Source organism: Delphinus delphis, chromosome 5, assembly GCF_949987515.2.
Source record: "Delphinus delphis chromosome 5, mDelDel1.2, whole genome shotgun sequence".
Taxonomy (NCBI): domain Eukaryota; kingdom Metazoa; phylum Chordata; class Mammalia; order Artiodactyla; family Delphinidae; genus Delphinus; species Delphinus delphis.
In genome coordinates this window covers 108,522,456-108,543,062 of record NC_082687.1, presented here as the reverse complement: position 1 = coordinate 108,543,062, position 20,607 = coordinate 108,522,456, and the positions used below count along the sequence as shown (strand labels likewise).

General features: G+C 37.8%; 1 protein-coding gene across 1 annotated transcript in view; it reads left to right on the top strand.

The window, feature by feature from the left end:
• COL25A1 (collagen type XXV alpha 1 chain) overlaps nucleotides 1-20,607 on the top strand; it is a 460,694-nt gene that overhangs the window by 371,361 nt on the left and 68,726 nt on the right. The window contains exons 13-15 of the mRNA XM_069540662.1: nucleotides 8,780-8,833; nucleotides 10,786-10,812; nucleotides 13,436-13,480. Coding sequence (XP_069396763.1) covers nucleotides 8,780-8,833; nucleotides 10,786-10,812; nucleotides 13,436-13,480 — 126 coding nt within the window. The remainder of the gene's footprint in view (nucleotides 1-8,779; nucleotides 8,834-10,785; nucleotides 10,813-13,435; nucleotides 13,481-20,607) is intronic.

Sequence of the window (20,607 nt, the reverse complement as noted above, 5' to 3'; positions counted from 1 at the left end):
CATGGGTTCAGTCCCTGGTCGGGGAACTAAGATCCTGCGTACCATGCAGTGCAGCCAAAAAAAGAGAAAAAATATATATATATTGCCCTATTTTGTGAGTGCTTCTGCTTAAGGAGAAGCATTTTGTTAGAATTTTGTTAGAATGAGTTCATGAGGTAAATGATGACACGTGTAAGTTTTCTGGGAAAGTTGAGATGACGTGATAATTTATACAACCAGCATTGCCCCAGCTACTACGTGCCCTTCACTGAGACACATGGGGCGAGGGAAGGAGCAGATGCAAGAGGGGAGATAACCGAATAGATAGAAATGTTTCTAATGGCCTGGTCTCTGTACCCACAGGCACAACTGTTGGAGCCTTCAGTCCTCTAGGCGACCACTCTTGCCCTGACAGAGTCCTGGGGGGGCTCAGGGCTTTTCCTTGGCAACAATGAAAGTTCTGCTTATTCCCGGCATCCTGCCGTTTACGGGACTCCTCCCCTCCACTAACTCCCGCTCTTCACTGACCCCAGGCTAGTCCTCTACTTTTCAATTCTGTTTCAGACTGACCTGCGGGACATGGACATGTCACTGCTGGGTTAACATCTCTCCCATCTTTTTCCTGGGTCCCTGTCTCTTTTCTCACCGCTGTCTTTCGCCATAGTCCAGACAAAGAGCCATCTCTTGCCACCAGATTTATAGGTCTTTTCCAGTTTCCCAGCAGAAAAGTCTTGCTGTCTTCACCTCTTACTAGGCCTGTAAGGGCTTCACATTTTCATATAGGCTTAATGTATTCGCGTCTCCTGAGTTCATCCATTCCTCCAACATGGATGTACTGAACAATTATTATGTGTTAAGGTACAGTTTCTAGGCAGTGTGGAAAGTTCGTATTCTAGTGGTGGAGAGCGGGTGGGAAATCCGGTCGCCAAGTAAAATACAGAAGGCTCAATCAAATTCGAATTTCAGATAAACAACCCATCATTTTTCATGTGATATGTCCATTCAATGTTTGGGATATACTTAATTAAAAATTATTTGTTGTTTATCCGAAATTAAATTTTAGCTGGGTGTCTTGTATTTTTGTTTGCCAAATCTGGCAATCCTGATGGGGGTGACAGAAGAGGAACCAAAAAATTCTCCCTTAGGTGGAAATTAGTGCAGTGGAGAAAGCAAAGTAAGATAATGGGTGGGCATAGGGAGTGGTGGTGTGTGGTGGTGGGTATTCCAGGCAACCCCTGTAATAAGGGGACAGTTGCTCCAAGGCTGAGAAGATGAGAGAGTAAATCCCTGGATATCAGAGGGAAGGTGGTCCACGGGAGAGAAGCCCAAATGCAAAGACCGTGGGCCAACTCCTGCCTAGCATCTTGAAACAAAGAGTTCAATGTGGCTGGAGTGGCAGAAGGTGAGGTCAGAGAAGCAAGGGCCAGACCTTGCAGGGGCCCTTATTCCGAGTGCGATGGGACAGCCTTGGAGAGAACTGAGTGAAGGAATTATAAGTTGACTTGTTGTTAGGAGAATGTTGGAGGCCGGTGGGTGGCATGGAGGTGGGTTAGGAGGTCCCTAGGGTCAGCCTCTACCCCCCGCACCAACTGTGGCTCCCCGGCCCCTCAGCAGCCTCTGCTCCACAGCAGTCCTCCGCTCTCAACCCCACACACACTACCTTCCTTGCAGAGTCCAGTGGTGGATTTTAACTCCACAATGGCGTCTCCATTCTGAAGTCTCGCCGTACGTTGACTTGATTGAATACTGATGTGCTCCTTCCCTGCTTTTAAAGGTTTCTGGTTCATCGCGTCTTCTAATAATTATATAATTTTATGGTTTAAACTAATGCTGTTTGATAGAAACATAAAGCAACTCCAAATACAAGTCACATATGTAAATGTGAATTTTCTAGTAACCACATTTTTTAGGTGTTTAAAAAGCAGGTAATACTAATTTTACTAATATGTTTTATTTAACTGAATATATCTAAAACTACCATTTCAATGTCATATAAATTAATATTTTAAGGTTAATAGTATTCACATTATTAATGAGATATTTTACATTTTTTTTTTTACAACTGAGTCTTCAAAATCGTATTTTATGCTTACATCACATCTCAAAAACTAGCCTTATTTCCAGTGCTAGTGGTACCATATTGGACAACACGGGTTTAAACTCTGCTCATTTTCAAGGTTCATCCCATACCACAGTCTTTATGGCAGGGAAACAGGGCAGGGGCGGTCAGAGAGAAGTGGGACAATTGCCTAGGGAGCAAATGGGATCCAATAATGTGGGATTGAGAACATTTTTCCATTGAAATTCTAAATACATTGGTGCTAGACATCTGTAAACAACAACAACAAATAAATTACCCAATTATGGTTGAGCTAGTATAAAAATCTAATACGGACTACTCTGATTTCATTATGGCTGTGTGGCTTCATTTTTGATGTTTGATTCCAACTTGTCCTTCTACTTTGTGCTATTTAATGCCAGGTTGTACAGTTCTAAATGTATTGAACTATAACATCATCAAAGATTTGCTTCTTGTTGGATGCAGTGATTGATCAACAGTGATCCAACTGTTGGATGCAGTTGGATGCAATCTCCAATATACAAGTGGGTTGTGTTTTAGATTTTACATATATATATATATATATATATATATATATATGTAGAGAGAGAGAGAGAGAGAGAGAGAGACAACATATATAGAAAAAAACTGATGCATTTGTTCAAGTGGGTCAACCCACACAAACTTACAGCTAAACTGTAATATTATTAGAGTAAACTGGATCTCCCTTAAGTCAAATTTCTTAAACTAGGGGTGTGTACCCCTGGGAGTTCATGGAATTGGGCTGGAGTACAAAAAGGCAAAGGATTTATTTAGAGCATTAATAACACTTGAGGTTTGGGGCAAGGATTCTTGTTTTATAGTTTTGTGTGGTAAAATGCTACATTTCTAGAAATTTCAAGGTAAAATATGTTGGTCATTTTCTACCTCCTACCTTCGTCCAAGTTTCTATTCATCCTCACTGGCATTAGGGGACTAGGGTGGAAGACTAAACTAAACTGAACTAGAGAGGGAGAAAATAAATATGAATGGAGAGCAGAAACTCCATTTTCCTGACTCTTCCCCAGATAGTTCTAACCGGAAGTCCCTGTGGGCCCCTCACTGCCTTCAGAGAATCTTCCTCTACCAAGGGTTATCTACCCAATAGCTACCGAAGCCTCTGCAGCTCTGAAGCCTCGTACAGGGTCACCCGACATCCCGCCATGGCTACCTGCAGGAGAGAAATGACTGGCGGCTGGTCCTGCTCACCACTTAGGCCACTGAGATCCTTCTATGCGCTGTCACTGTCAGGAAGAAAGGCCCAGTCCACCCAATGGTTTAGAGAGGTATCAGTGACCAATGCTGCCCGTTTTTAGTCTTTATTTTATTACACACAGGCACCAACCCCACCAACTCCAGTGGTAGGAGAACAACCTTAAGACTGATACCATGTTATGTTCAATATCATTCATTTCATCTGCTGCTGTTTCATGTTTCTTGTACAGTAGTCCCCAGCCCCATCCGCAGGGAATACGTTCTAAGGCCCCCAGTGGATGCCTGAAACCGAGGAGGGTACTAAGCCCTATATATACTATGCTTTTTCCTATATGTACATACTTACGATGAAGTTTAATTTAGAAATTAGGGACAGCAAGAGAATGTCTGAATTGCCCATATTTGGGGCCATTATTAAATAAAATAAGAATTACATAAACACAAGCACTGTGATACCATGACAGTCGATGAGATAACTTAGTGGCTACTAAAGGACTAACGGGCAGGATACGCTAGACAAAGGGATGATTCACGTCCTGGGTGGGATGCAGCAGAATGCACCAGATTTCATCACGCTACTTAAAACAGCACACAGTGTAGAACTTATGAATTGTTTGTTTCTGTAATTTTCCATTGATATTTTCAGACCTTGGTTGACCATGGGTAACTGAAACCAAGGAAAGCAAAACAGAGGATAAGGGGGGACAATTGTAGTTCTTCTGTTTAGATGAGTTCTTCCTGAAAATGGAGTGCTTAAAGGAAACAAATCTATATTGACAAGGTGAATGTAAAATTATACTATGCTAAAAATTTAAAGCTGTAACCCTTTGTGATTGAAGTGACAGGGAGCAGTATTACTGCTAAATGGCCTGTTTCTCTTTAGCACTCAATTTTGTAGGAAAATGACATTCCTTTCTATTGTTAAGTATTCGTTCAAGTTGCCCCTGAATAGCAGTAACTAAACTAACTGTAAAAGCCTTGGGTGATGTTTTACATTAGAGTTCTAAAGAGCGTTTGGTTTAAAAAAAAAAAAAAGAAAGAAAGAAAGAAAGTAAGCAGCATTATCCTTCTTAAAAGTCAGTTCAACTTATTTTTAGCTTAAATACACTAGGAATAGCCCTAGAATTTAAAGCGTAAGAGAGGAAACTCTATCAGTCTACCTGTAGTTAAGATGTTAGCTGCTCTTTTGCTTCATTACTATCTTTGGAATGTCCTTAGTAGTTGTGAATATGAGATGCATTCAGAACTAGATGAATAGATTATCCAGTAAACATGAGACTAGTTCTCACACGCACAAAACCCAATTCCCATTTTTTTGGTCTATACTTCTCTGATATATTTCTCTGTATATGTACTTTTTTACTATATTAGGTAGTAAAGTAATATCATTGTAACTTTATTTGAAGAGACCTCATGATATTTTGTCCTCATATAGCAGAAAATATTAATATGACATATGCTTCATTCTTCATTAAGACTTCCCTTTGATTTCTATTTATTATGCCTCTTTATGAAGTGCAAGAAAACTTTGCTCAGAGAAAAAAGTTCCATCTCAATTAGATGTCCTCTTAAGTTGTTTATGTAGATATCTCTTTTCTCACTCAAAGACAAGCTCTCTGGGCACAGGTACCTGTCATGTCTATTTCATCTTTATATCTCATGCAACACTCTGCTCAGAGTAAAACATATAGTAAATTTTCACTAAATGTTAGTTGAATGAATTAATGCCTTCCAGAATCCCACTGCTTGGTCTTGGTACTCAAAGTTGTACAACATTTCATCTGTAACGTTCCTTTAACACAACCTGGGAAACTAAATTTGAATAATAACAATGTTCCATAACCTCCTAATCTGAGTTTGAATATATTTCTCTGGTTATAACTTTTTACAAAGGTAAAATGCTACGAGCCATTTTTCCTTTTTATTTTCCCTTGATTCATTCAGAAAACAGCCTTATTCACTTTTTAGCTTTTTGTGTGTGTGTGGGGGGGCGGTGGTGGTACGCGGGCCTTTCACTTTTGTGGACTCTTTCGTTGCGGAGCACAGGCTCCAGACGCGCAGGCTCAGCGGCCATGGCTCATGGGCCCAGCCGCTCCGCGGCACGTGGGGTCTTCCCGGACCGGGGCACGAACCCGTGTCCCCTGCATCGGCAGGCGGACTCTCAACCACTGCGCCACTAGGGAAGCCCCACTTTTTAGCTTTAAGATCTCGCTACATACCTATTTAACCTTACAAGTGATAAACGTAAAACGGCCCCAGTAAATTCTCATTTGTGCTTATTAAAATGGCCACAGACACTTCCCTGTGGAAGTACCACAACTACTAAGCCCATGTACCACAACTACTGAGCCCATGTACCACAACTACTGAGCCTGCGCGCCTAGAGCCCATGCTCTGCAACAAGCAAAGCCACTGCAAAGAGAAGCCACTGCAATGAGAAGCCCGCGCACCGCAACAAAGAGTAGCCCCCGCTCACCGCAACTAGAGACAGCCCGCGCGCAGCAACGAAGACCCAATGCAGCCAAAAATAAATAAATTTAAAAAAACAAAAATAGCCACAAAAGTAATTAAAATTGTGATATCCAATGCTGATGAAGTTGTGAAAAAGTAACAGAGTGGGTGCCTAGAAAAGCAGATAAATCTCAGATCCCTTTTGGAAAGCAACTTAGAAATATTTACATAGATGTTTATTTTAATTTACCTTTAACAGCAAAAATTGGAAACAACCTAAGTATTCAGCAATTTGGGACAGCTTAAACAAATGATCACACCTGACTTTGATAGATGATAAACTATTCACAAGACAATCACAAATACTGTGTAAAAACAAACGTGTGGTATAAAATAATAAAAAATCGGAACGTCAAACTATGTAATAAGCTTACAATTGCTTGAAATATGTAAGCGTAAATTTAAATGACTAGAAGGAAACAGGACAAAATGAAAACAGTTATGATAGAGTGATGGGATTATGGGTGCAATTTTTTGTTTCCTTTTACATTAAAAGATTATTTTAACAAAATATAAAATCAAAGGGAAAAAAAGGATCAAGTTTTAGTCCCTCGATGTTCATATTTTAAGAAAGATGTTGTGCAGACACCTAAGCAACATTTGTCTTCCTTGCTTCAAAATCTCAGCATGTATTTTGTCTGGTTCCAGGGGCTTAACCATTTTTTAAAAAAAATAATTCTGGCTACCATAGTTATTCTTTGAAAGTCTAAACAAAGTTTGTATTGTTCCCTGGCAGCATCTCGTTTGCATTAAACCATGAGTTACGATATTAGTGCCTCCTGGTGTAAGTTTTTTGAAGAAAGCAGACTCGATAACTCTTTTTCTGGTTGCATAGTAAATGACAATCCTCTTTCAGGGTGTATTCAATTTCCGTTGGAGTTCTTACCCTTGGTTATGTACAAATGGCTTATCAAAATTTTCTTATAATAGCCATCGTTATTGTAAGCCAACATTTTTGCTATTTTATCGAGGAAAGAGCAAATGATTATAGTGTAACTTTATATAGGAAGCAGAATTTCTTCCATGAGTTAAGACTTTAACAATTACAATAATCCAGTATAAGAGAAAAACATTTTTTGCTCTTCTAGAAAGACACTGTTAACTTCACATTGCTTAGTTTATCTGGTAGGTGAACAAAAATCATCTTTATAGAAGTTACATTGAATTCAGGTCTGTATACATTCTGGAAGGTCATTTATAAACGGGGAGTATAAACCAAATGATAATAAGGATAGAAATATTCTTCATCAACTCTCCCAGTTTCGAGATGCATTCATTCATTCAGCAATGCATCATTGTACTAAAAATACCACGTCTTAAGGCAGAGTTGTGTAAATCTGGAAAAATTACTTTACCTCTCTGTGCCTTAGTTTCTCCATCTATTAAATATAGATAAAGATAGTACTTACCTTATAGAAATTTGTGAGAATTAAGTGAGTTAATGAATATAAAGCTACTGGAACTTAAGAAATATTGCTGTTTTACTAATGTAAGTGTTCTTGAAGGTGAGACCACAAATACTAAAATGGCACAATTTCTGCCCTCCAGACCACCTAGAAAACATTCTTAAAAAATCAACTTGGTTTGCCGTTAGCCTAAAACTGCTCTAAAAAATAAAGTCAATTTTTTTTAATCAACTAAGTAGCAACTTTTTTTTTTTTTTTTTTTTTTTTGCGGTACGCGGGCCTCTCACTGCCGTGTCCCCTCCCGCCATGGAGCACAGGCTCCGGACGTGCAGGCCCAGCGGCCACGGCCCACGAATCCTCCCGGACCGGGGCATGAACCCGCATCCCCTGCATTGGCAGGCGGACTCTCAACCACTACGCCACCAGGGAAGCCGCCAAGCAGCAACTTTTTAACCCTCAGGGGAAAGAAACTTGCCGAGAAGTTGAAGCGCATAATAAATGGCTTTGGGAATGTTTTTAAATGAAAATGAAATTCTAGTTGCTCTACGTTTGAGCTACAGGGAAGTATTAAAAGCTACACTTTCTTTCTTCTCCCAGTTTTACTGAGATACATTGGACACATGACATAGAATTCGTTTTAGGTGTACAACATAATGGTTTGATACATGTATATACTGTGAAATGATTACCACAATAAGTTTGGTTAACATCCATCATCTCACATAGTTACACTTTTTTTTTTTCCTTGTGATAAGAACTTTTAAGATCTACTCTCTTAACAACTTTCAAATATACCATACAGTATTGTTAACTACAGTCGTCATGCAGAATATCTTTCCTTTGCTTCTGAGCGCAAGAGACTTCCGCTTTGGAAAACAATTGCTGGTTCAGAGTCTAGAAAGATTGATATACATCATCATCTTTCTGAAATGGAAAATCCTTCTAGCTAATAGCCATCATCTTTTTCTCAAATGCCTATCACTCAATATGACAATGAAAACCACAACTCCTAATGTTTATTTTAATTATATTTACAGTGAAACTGGAAAGAGAAATCAAAGCCATTTTTACTTTTGTGTCAAATGTGTCTAAATGAGTTAAGTAGATGTTCAAAGGTGTGTATATTCTTCAAGATTTAGGTTTGAAGATGCTCATTTGCTTAAGTCTAATAAACAGAATGATTTAGTCTCTATTTTCCTGAGCTGATGAAGCACTTGAAAGTTCTCCATCAAGAAAGTCTTAAATTTTCAGATGTCTTTTACTCATTCAACAAATATTGTACCTAGCATATACCTAGCTATATGTACCTAGCATCATGCTAGATATTCATTTCCATTGGTAATTTGCTTTAACTTTCTCAGTGGAGAAAAGACTCAACACAAGGAAATTAGCCCTCTTGTATCCTCGGTCCCTAGCACATAGAATTTTGGACCAAACAAGCTAACTTGTGTAACTAGTCTAACATACTATGTACTTCTTGAGCATTATTGGATGGTTATATCCTCTAATGAGCTATATAATGTGCTGATTTTGTCTGTTTTACTTAGTAGTATCTATTTTATATTTTGAGGGTGAAGCCGGGTTGCCTGGAGCAGTAGGACAGAATGGAATACCAGGGCCAAAGGTTAGTACAAAGAAAACCAAGCAGAATCACTTGAGGCATGAGTTTTCATGAGATTGTAAGCTGTTACACTTTTTTTATAGCCCACTGGTTTTACTTGGATGGAATTTTTTGTCAATAATATAATACACTATAGTATAAAACTTTGTGACTAAAGAATAAGTGATGTTTGTGATTAGCATTAAAAATGCAGAGAAACAGTGTACGATACGTCTAAATTTTTATTTCTGGGATACTTAAATAACATGAGAAAGCCTGTGTTTCAAATGTGAGTTTGTCATTCTACCACTTAATGAACATATTACAACATAGGCCATGTCCATACTGCCAACATTTGCATAATTTTTACAAGATGTACTAAAGATGTTCACAGTGCCACTGTGACTTTTCCTCAAGATTTGGCCACCTCCAAGGCTTACACAACCTAACCAGTTAATCAAATGAAGAGCATAATAAAAATGTGGCATGTTTGAAATTTAAAAATGGATGTAGTCTGAATTACTAAGTAGGGAAAAAATGTAATAGAGTTTTTTGGGGGGTTCCAAATTTCCTTTGTTTTTGAAGAACAAATTAATCTTAAATATAAAAAGATTGGTGACAGTTTAGTTTAAACCAAATAGGCAGACAAATCCCAAGTCCTTTGATGAGTGACCATCCCTTGAAGTACAAAACTAATGTCTAATCCCATCAGCTGTGCTGGTGTGTATCCATTGCCACAGATGCTTGTCAGCTGATTTTACAGATCACGTTGCTATTGACAGGAGCCTAGGACAGACCTAAAATTTATAGACCTGTCTTTTGTCCTGCAGGAGAGGAAAGAAAATATTCCTTCTGGGACGACAGCCATTTTCCTGTCTTCTTCCCTCTCTTGCTCCATGCTAAAAAGCCAAATGATAGGAGTTAATGCTTAATGTATGTTCTCGGTACTATTCTTCTGTTGCCTAGCGACCATCAGGATGGCTGCTGAGCAGTGAAAGGTAACCAGAAATTCAGAAAGCCAAAGGGTCAGGCGGAGTTTCAGGGAGTGAAAAGAGTGTTGCCTTCAAACAGACTTCTTGAGTGAATTATAATTTTAAAAAACACAATAACCACCTTAAAAATCATTTTTAAAGTAGTCTGATCTTATTGCAACACTTTCTCAAGCTTTTCTTAAGAGGAATATTATCATAATGTGTGTGATTTGCTTTAGATTTACTCTCTGACTCTGTCCCCTGTCCCTTCCTGGGTAAAGTGAAAATGAGATTCTTTTCAGAACACAATTTTGCATTTTAGTCCTTGTACTGTCATGGTCATCATTTTGAGTAAAGACATCTCTCCTAAACTCACTTAGAGTCTGCCCCAGTATAGTATCTTTTCTGAAAAAAACTAATGCCTCCTAAAGTACACCTAACTTGGAACATCGTGGTTAACAACAGATTGAAGAGAATCCATGACACTGTGAAGGGGTCCAAGTTCAGGCCTTAGTCACATCAGGGGAAGGCAGATTAGAGAACTACACTGGTACTCTGACCCCTGAAATAATCCGTGCACCAGGGGCTGCTTTGAATGGAAGATTTCATTGAAGGATGTAAGTAAATAAACTCACCTTACTGAGTCTGAGTTTGAGCAGAATAAAGTGTCATAATCTCAGGAGCCTCTTGAGACGTTGAATTGCCACAACATTTTTCTCCTTAGTGCCCTAAAAGCCGGGTTTTGGCTGGTCATCTTAAATATCTTTCTTTAGTCCTCGAAAGCAAAGAACTAAAATTACATTTGCTATTGATATCCATACTCAGTGCTCCAGGAAACTTGTCTTAACCTTTTGTTTTTATATAACAACTATATATTGCCAAAATAGAACATGTCATGTATAATTTATCTATTAATAGTATGTTCAATATCTGATTTTGTTTAGTGTTGATTGATTAGGTGTTTTATAATTTAATATGTCACTCAATCTTCGTTCTTTTGCCCAGGGACAACCTGGAGAACAAGGAGAAAAGGTAAGAATGATTCTGCTGATTTTTATTTTTTTTCCCCAAAGAGGTACCAAACTGAACTGTATTTATGTGTGGTTGGATAGACAGATACAGGTATACAAGCATACCTTGGAGATATTGCAGGCTCCGTTCCAGATCACTGCAATAAAGTGAATATTGCAATAAAATGAATCACACGAATTTTTCAGTTTCCCAGTGCATATAAAAGTTACGTTTACGCTATACTGTAGTCAGTTAAGTGTTCAATAGCATTATGTCTAAAACACAACGTGCCTGCCTTAATTGAAAAATGATGCTGGTTGCCACAAATCTTCAATCTGTAAAGAATGCAGTAGTATCTTTGAAGTACAATAAAGCAAAGCACAATAAGACAAGGTATGCTTAGTTATATAGATGTAGATAGATATAATGACCACTGTTTTTTCAAACTGCTAATTAGTGGAAGGAGAAAATAGTGTAATTCTTATATATGTATAGAAGTTTGGGTAAAAAAGATTTAAAGAAATGGAGAAGGGTGCAAATTTAAACATTCTATGTCAGGCTTTTAAATGACTTTCAAAAAATCCCTAGGCCTGCAAAATTTCTGTTCTACCTATTTGCTAATGCCACTCCAGTACTTTTCTAAGCATCCGTCTCTCTCTCTCTACTACTTCTTAGGTCAGTAGGTTAAAGGGATACAGATGTTTACCTACAGCAAATACACTGAAAGTTGTCCCAAAAAGAATTCCCATAAAACCCAAAAAGAGAAGCAAAAGGAGAAGCGGAGTGCATATGTTAAATTTCTCTTAGACAAACATCCTTCCTTACTGCTTTGGGGGAGTTCTCATGCTATGTCCTTTACCAGTGTTTGAGAAGTATGCCATCTCTGCAGGCAGCTACCAAGATACCACATAATGCCCTTCATAAGTGATACGATCTTTCTGACAAATCAGTATCATCACCGCTAATCCCCAAAGAGGTACATCTACAGGTCCAGCAAGCTTCATGAACATAACTGTATTTTTGAGCTGTATTTTACAACTGTATTCTGGTAAAACAAAAATAAAAAGACATTTATTTAAATGGAAGGAGAGCAGAGCAGAGAGGCAACTCAGTCAAACCCTTCACTTCATGGCCACTCTGAACCAGTTTTCCTAATAAGAAAGTTTGTTTTGTTATTTAATAAAGGGATTTCCAAGCAATTTTTAAAAGTGTGCTAATGAGCTGCCTATCAAAGATCCCCCATAACTTATGATCAGTATATTTATTTGGCTTCCACCCAGCTCATGGTAATTAACCTGAAATGAATTAGTCATCAGATGACTCTTTTGTGTAGAAATTAAGGAGGGAAAAGGAGCAGTGCCAGCACCATTCCAGGGACTCATCAGATAAAACTGCTCAGGCTCCCAGGCTGCTGTGCTGTCCCCGTCACCATAAAAGAATGCCTGAGCAGGATAGCCTCATGCTTATTTGAAACAAGAAAAGAAAGTGAAGAGAAAAGGTTAAACTCTCCCTCCTTCGCCACCCCTCCTTCTCCCAGGGAAACCATCATCAGTAGCTTCTCTCTTATTTTACGGAAAATTTTAAATGATAGAAGAGTGACCTCTTACGCAGCTGGACAGAAGGGTATTCCAGCTTACGGCATGTATGAACAATAATGCATTGTTATTGCTAATGATTATCATTAACAACTTATGATGTGTCAGATACTGTCCCAGTTGCTTTAGACACAGTAATTGTTTATTTCTTATAACCCCATAAAATATTCTTGCCCTTACGTTGCACATGAGAAATTTGATGTAAAGAGAACTTCATTTGCCCAGTAGGGCCTGGACCTGGGCTCCAACTCTCTGGCTCCAGAATTCATGACGTTTCCACTAGAGCATTCTATAAGACTTAAAGAATTTAGAATTTAAGAAAGCAAAGCATGGATAATAAACAAATGACTTTTTTCCTAAAGCACTGCTTGTGGGTAGAAAGATATCAGTGAGGGAATAGGCATAGGAGCTCTCACAAATAACAAAGGAAGCATAAACTCCCCAATTTATTTTACTATAATTTTTTAAAATTTTCTAATAAGATATAAAACATTTATTTCTCAAATGCAAAACACTTAGGCCCAGATAACTCAATGCTCAGTGCAGCAGTTTTGAGGGCTGGGTCATGCACTTGGAGGGCCTGGAGATTTGAGATGCGTAGGATTCAGATTGAAGGGAAAGGAGAAGGCAGGACTCCAGGTGGCAGGAGTGGGACAAGGAAGGAGACAGAAAGGGTAAGGCACACGGCATATTGAGGGAGTCAGGAGAAAGCCTTTGTTAGAGTGACTCTTTGAGCAGAGAAAAGAGAAAGAGTTAAGGTGGCCAGAATAGGCTATTAGTGCCAGAATAAGCTATTAGAAGTCAGAGAAATTACCTTCTGTTATTATCGTGGAGTAGTTTAAAACTATTTAGCCATGTTCATTGTAATAACATTTATTTGGACTAGTTGATATCAGGCAGCTGGTCACGTAAAGTACATTAGCTCTGTAGAACATTTACAACAGATTTTAATAGATAGTGCCTATGAAAGGAAACTTAAAATAATGAAAAGTACTCTTTGCTGAATGTCACCAATATATTTTACATGTATTGCTTTTTTCCCCTCCTAGGGAGATGCTGGAGAGAATGGCCCCAAAGGTGATACAGGTGAAAAGGTACAGTGTTGCAAAATATGAAAGAGTATGTGTATGAGCAAGAATATTATTTCATGTACGTGAAAATGGAAGATCAGAGATAATTCTACACAATTAGAAAACTTTTAAATATTTAATGTATAAAAGGTGGTTATTCCACCAGCTCCTAGCTACAAATTTAAATATTTTAAAAGTAAAATGCTATGTCAAAAATTCTAGAAAATGCGTAATTGGGTTTCTAGTAATATGACTTTCAAGACAAAAAGAAACACACCACTATTTCTGTGTAAATGGAACACTCCCTTTATACACAGAGATATAAAAATAGAGTTCCTAAAGTGATTCCATTTGTCCCGATTTCAGGATAGAAGATTGCAGAGGATTCGGAGGGGATGTAAGAGTTTGATAATCAGCTAAAGTCAGTTGATTAGAGCCTCTCATGCGGCCTTGAAAATTTGCTTCAACTTGAAATCTACTAGATCCAGATATTTTGTCAGCCTTTGTATTCTCTCTCTTTTTTTTTTTTTTTCTTTTTTGGCCTTTAAACCATTATTAGCACTTATATTGCGGTGGTCTTTTGTTCATCTTCCTACCTCCTGTCTTTTTTTCCTCAGTCTATTGAAGTTTTTGCTTGGATTCTTACTTCACACACATCTCTGACATAGGAAGGACATTTTTATTTCATTTGTGCTATATGTTAAGAATTAAGAAAAAGATCTTTTAAGAAACTAAAAATGGAATAGTCAGATTTAATTTAAATCAGGCTAATTGATGAAACAAAGAAAGACTCATTTAGGCTTGTAGTTGAGAATAAGAATACTCTACTTTGAAAGTTATTATGGTACAGATGGACAGTTGTTAGTCATAAAAACATACCCATAAAGTAAAGAGAAATTTGTCTTCCTCATTCTTATAAATATTAATATAAATATGGCATGGGTGGTAGGGAGAAATTAATGGTAGGAATAAATGAATGTCACCGAGTAGCAACTGTGTTTGTATTCAAGAGGTAGTCTAGAAATTAGAGTGGACTCTCAGTTTCTTGTAGACCAGGGTTTCTCAGCCTCTGCACTACTGACATTTTGGGCTGGATAATCCTTCTTGAGGGAGATGTCAGATGTCTAGCCTCGTTCCTGGCCTCTGCCCAGCGGATGCCAGTAGCATCTCCGAGTTGTGACAACCAGCACTCTCTCCAGAGGTTGCCAATTGTCCACTGGGGAACAAAATCATCCCTCACTGAGAACCACTGCTGTAAACCCATTTTATTTATCTGTCAGATTTAAGTATCATGCTGCAATCCACCATGACATGAGTATGTTTAATACTAATGGGACCAGTGATATACCTCTATGACTTCTTGAAGTCAAAATTAAAAACCCTAGGTATATAAACATAGATATTTTATTTACCTTTGTTGTGTTTGCTTAAAAGCAGGAGTCAGCAAACTTTTCCTGTAAAGGGCCAGAAAATAAATATTTTAGGTTTTGTGGGCCATATGGCGTCTGTCACAACTACTCAACTCTGTCATTGTAGCATGACAGCAGCCATAGACAATATGTATACATATGAGAGTGGCTCTATTCCAATAAAACTTTATTTCTGGACACTGAAATTTTAATTTCATGTGGTTTTCAAATGTCATGAAATATTATTCTTTTTATAATTTTGTTAACCGTTAAAAATGTGAAAACCACTCTTAGCTCTTGGGCCACACAAAAACAGGTGGCTAGCTGGATTTGGCCCTCGGGCCATAGTTGCCAACCTCTGTTTAAAGAAAGGAAATCTTCTAAACAGAGAGCAGTTTCTCCAAGTGAAAACCATTTATGCCAAGTCTGAGCTACGCCTGTGTGGATTTATGTAGAGAATTTTAATCTTTAGAATATGTATTTTTAGAGCTTAATTTTTGAATGTAGGCCAATAGTTTCTTTAATCACACGTTTTTAAAATTTAATATTGCAATAGTAAAGCAACTTTTTTTTCTTTGTAAAAGCTAAATTCATCTCAAAGGAATACGGTTCTTATTTTTTATATTAACACAAATCATTTACCATGCTGACTCACACATAGTAAACTCTCAATAAATGTTAGCTTTCTTACCACATGGAAATGGAAATCAACCAGATTGGTTATTTTTCTTTTTTATCAAAAAGTTTTATTAGTCAACTGAAATTAAGTTTGAGAAATGCTTCAGTTAAAACAGAAATCATTTCTATAAATTTTCAGTGAGTCTAAACAGGGGATTGTAAATAGGAATCTGTAACATATAATACGTAATCTGACCTGTAGCATTCATCCCCAAGAACGCTGTAATTGGAATATAATTTTTGATGTGTTTTTTAAACATTTCCTGCTTCTGTCACATAATTTGTTTCCAGCATGTTAGAAACACTCTTCTCATGGCCTTTGGGTTCAGTATGTGAAGCTCATTCATCATTTACCAAGTCTGAGATGTAAAATCAAAAAAATGCTTCTTTTCTGCCATTGATGTAGTAAATTACGTCATTGGCGATTCACTTTAATAGGATTTTTTTCCTTGTGATCCAACTAGGTGCTTTTGCATGGTAAAGCAATCTAAGCCTTTCCAGACTGGTCATCTGGAAATGCTGTGGGACTGTAAAAACCTCTGGGCTGGGTTTTCTCTGTGGCCAGAAGCTACGATGAACTCTAGAATTAAGAATGACCTGCCAAAGACTGATTTTAATCATGTGTGGAGTTACTACGGGAAGGTTATGTTCTGCTCTTTGGAGTGTTAATCCCACCAACTAATGTAGAAATGCATTTCTTATCTATTATCCCAGCACTTGAAAGTAAGTGTTGGTGCAGACCACTGAATGGTTCCATCATGCCACTCTATTATTCACAACCTTATCTGTTCGTTTAGAAATTTCACATTCTTTCTTTTTTTTTCCTGAGCATTTTTTTAAAACTTTTTTATTTTATATTGCAGTATAACCAATTAACAATGTTGTGATAGTTTCGGGTACACAGCAAAGTGACTCAGCCATACTTATACATGTATCCATTCTCCCCCAGACTCCCCTCCCATCCAGGCTGCCACATAACATTGAACAGAGTTCCCTGTGCTTTACAGTAGGTCCTCGTTGGTTATCCGTTTTCAATATAGCAGGAAGCTTCACTTTCTTGGTATTGCCTGTCTGTGTCTTCATTTTTCTTTTCTCCCCCAATCTCCATTTCTATAAATAACCTGCCTTCTTACTTTACACCTGCAGAGCATCTTTGATTTGCATCCTCAGAGCGTTTTCAGAAGCGACACCCATATTTGGAGCCACCCACCAAATTGCCTTTTCTTAAGATCACATAGGAAGGCTTTTCTTTTGGGCATAGGGCCTTCTCCAATTTAGCACATATGATGCTTCCCTTAGCTTAGAATACTCTTCTCTGTCCACCTCCACCTCCTCATGTTCTCATCCTATTCCTGTCTACTGAGACCTGGATTCATTAAGTCATTTCCCTGGGGCAGCCTTTCAGTCTCCCTGGACTGTCTCTATTACCCTCTATTTGCTCCCAGAGCACTCTCTATGATCCCTTTCATAACCCTTATCACAATTTATTGTAATTCCTTGTTTAATTGGTCATCCAGCTCACTGGAAAAGAAAAAACAAACAAATAAACAAACAAAAAACTATAAGTTACCAAACTGTTCTATTCCCAACACCAATCCAATTTCCTGGCATGTAATAGGAAGATAATAAATATTTATTGAATGAAAAACCTTAAAAAAATTTTTTTTTTTTTTACTTTCATCTGCTTCTTATTTTCGTTGAATGGTAGAACTTTTTCCTGTACCATGCATTTGTTTATCATGTCTTCTGTGGTGACACAAAATTTCCCAACATGACAATTTCTTCCTATCCCAGACTTTTTTGTACGTGGAAAGAAAGAAAAGGAAAGTAGCTTTTATGCATTCAATCAATAATATTTTTGAATACATATATTTGTGTACATATATACTATATACATATATACAAATGATTACAGTAGTCCTTCGGTATCTCCAGGAGATTGGTTCCAGGATCCCTGCAAATACCAAAATCCTAGCATGTCCCTTATATAAAACGGGCTAGTATTTGCATATAACCTATGCGCATGCTCCCATATTCAACTGACCCTTAAATAATGCGGGGCTTAGGAGTGCTGAGACTCTGCCAGTTGAAATCAGGGTATAATTTACAAACGGCCCTCCTTATACATGGTTCCTTCACATCCCTGTTTTCTCCATATCATGGTTCCCCATCCGCCGAATTCAACCAACTGCAGATCATCTGGTACTGTAATATTTACTGTTGAAAAAAAATCCACATATAAGTGGACCTTTGCAGTTCAAGCCTGTGTTGTTTAAGGGTCAGCTGTACTACAAAGCTTCTCTAGATTACTTATGATACCGAATACTATGTAAACAGTTGCCAGGCACACAGAAATTTAAGTTTTGCTCTTTGGAATTTTCAGGAATTTTTTTCTCAAAAGATTTTTAGTCCAAGGTTGGGTGAATCCGCAGATGCAGAACCCAGGGATACGGAAGGGTGACTCTATCATAAGCACAGGACAAGGGCAGGGTTTGAAACAGCATTGTTCGCTTTATCGCCCTAGCTCCTAGTATCCCTGCATCCAGAACGTGGTTGGCACATAATCGATGCTCAATAAATATTTATTGAATGAATTAATGACTGATAGAAATATCACCACATTCACTTTATTTCACATAGACTTTAGTAACACATACATATAATTACATACCAAATGTTGTGCTTGAAAATAATCACAGCCAAAACCAAAAACTCTGTACTTGAATGGTCAATAGCAAAGTCAAATTCATTTACCTCAAGTATCTTCTCAAAGTATTTTTTGCTTTACGATTTACCCTGTGGAAACTTTTATTTTCAAACCAACTGATTTGTGAAGCTAAGGGTATACTTAGAGAGACACAGTTGGGGTTTTTTTTCCTACTTTAATCCTGTATTCATTTTCACTTTTAGAGGAATGAGGATTATAAACACTGACTTTTATTTTCACTACTTGCAGCATTATCCTTTAAAATGTTTAACTTAGGAATGTCTTCCAGCAATTGCCTTGCCACTTAAAAGTTATAAAAATTCCTTGAGATTTCACAGTTCTAATTTTTGAAAAGAAAGTTGATATATCAGTCATAGTTGTCCATCAAATGAAACTGCTCCAGTTTCCACAAATAAATCAGGCTTCCTGGAAACTGTCCTTTCCTTCCCATCCACTTTCTCTGAGAACTAAATCTAGTCCTTTTTCTCGTTAGTGGATTATCCAGTCACTTTTCATTAAAACACTGGAAAAAAAAGTGTTTAAACTACAGTTAATACAAGCAACTTCCTTTTATTTATAAGTTTACTAGAACCATTGTGCCCTGTTGCCAGAATGAGATAAACCAATAATTCTTTTCTTATTCCAATAAAAAGAACATGGCAATAGAATTCAGGAAGTCCAAAATTCACTTAGGCTCAAGTTGCTTCAATTTCCTCATCTATTGAGTAAAAATAGTAATATCTGCCCTATCTCTTGGGAGTCTTGTGAGGTATAAATAAGATGAAAAAGGGGGCTTAGAAAAGTCAAAATTGCTTTTATAAATACAAAGGTCTCATTGTGCAAAATACTGATTCATTGGTGTTGATGGCTTTCAGACAGACTTGATTTAGTGGAAACAGAAATAAGTATTATTTTGTTAGCCACATTGATTTCGCTGCCCACTCGGAACTCAATTGATTATTAGTGATGGGGAAAAGAAACCAGTATCATTTTACAATAAGACAGTGTTTGGTATCCTGTTCTCTATGTTTTGTCACGTTTTAATTTTTCCTTGAGTAGTAGCCATTACAGATGTCAAAGAAACTCGTATGTTTCCTCAAATGAGTTAATTTATTATTTCCTCCTCCTTCTTAAGCTTTGTTTTTCTTCCCAAAGGTTTTTTTTTTTTTGATTCTTGACTGCTTGCTGAAAATATTCTTTCTGAGATTTGTTCATTTATTCACCATATACGTATCCAGCATATTTTATTCAGACACTGAATAAAAATAGACCCTGAACCTGCCCACAGGTGGCTGATCATCTAATGGAGGGACAAGAAAAGAATAGGCAGAAAACATATATACATAATCCATATGCAGTGAGCTTGCAGGACTTGAACAGATGCTGCAGAGTGAGACGTGGATGTGAGGGGCATGTGTCTAGGTTGTTCAGTGAGGGGTTGAGGCAAAGCCACTTAAGACCTGAACAAAGAGAACTGCCAGCTGTGGGGAGAAGAGAGAGGAACTGAGGGAGAGGGGCAAGTACCTCATGTGTAGAGGCCTGAGGTGTATCTCCATCTCTAAATGAGATTGATGAGCAGCTCTCTAAACCTAGAACGAGGAAGCAGACTCCTAGAGCTCTGTGAGCCCTTGCACAGATAGGACAGCTGAGGAAACCTCAGTATGTGCTGTCCTCCTTGTGACTGTTTCTGTTTTCTCAAATGACTACGTTTTCTCCCTTTTATTTTCCTTGTAGCATGTTTATGGGACAGAGGACTAGAAGGAACTGGAAAATCTAGGCCCTTGTCTGGCCTCGTATCAGAAATAAGCAGCCACCTGTGTATTTAGAGCACATTTGCCTTAAGAATGTAGTCACACTCGGTGAAATCCGGATGGAATACAATGCCTTTCAGAAAACCAGATTCTGTCTCAGGATTTTCTCTCAGATCTTCCTTGTGTCCCTGTCACCCACAAGTCATCCATCATCCTGTAACTTTCCGGTGACTGCCTTACAATGAAATAAGTGTAGAGCTAGAAAAAAACGTGCTGGTCATAAGGGTGACGGTGCTTCATGAGGAAAACAAACTGACCGGCGGCGTGGCTTTTTCCAACTCAACACCATTAACCCTTTGACTTCATCTGTTGAACCCTGACTTTCTGAAGACTGAAAGGGTCAGGGAACTCCTAGTAAATGATAGCCAGTGACATTAATAAATTCCTGAAATAGAGAAAACTGAAATTCCAGATCCACTAATATATTGCTTTAGAATACAATTTTAGCACTGTATCAAGGGAAGAGATCCATATTTATATTTATTTCAAGGAATGTAGTCCTTATGTATTTTGCAAAGTTTTATTTTTAGAAAGTATATTGTTTAT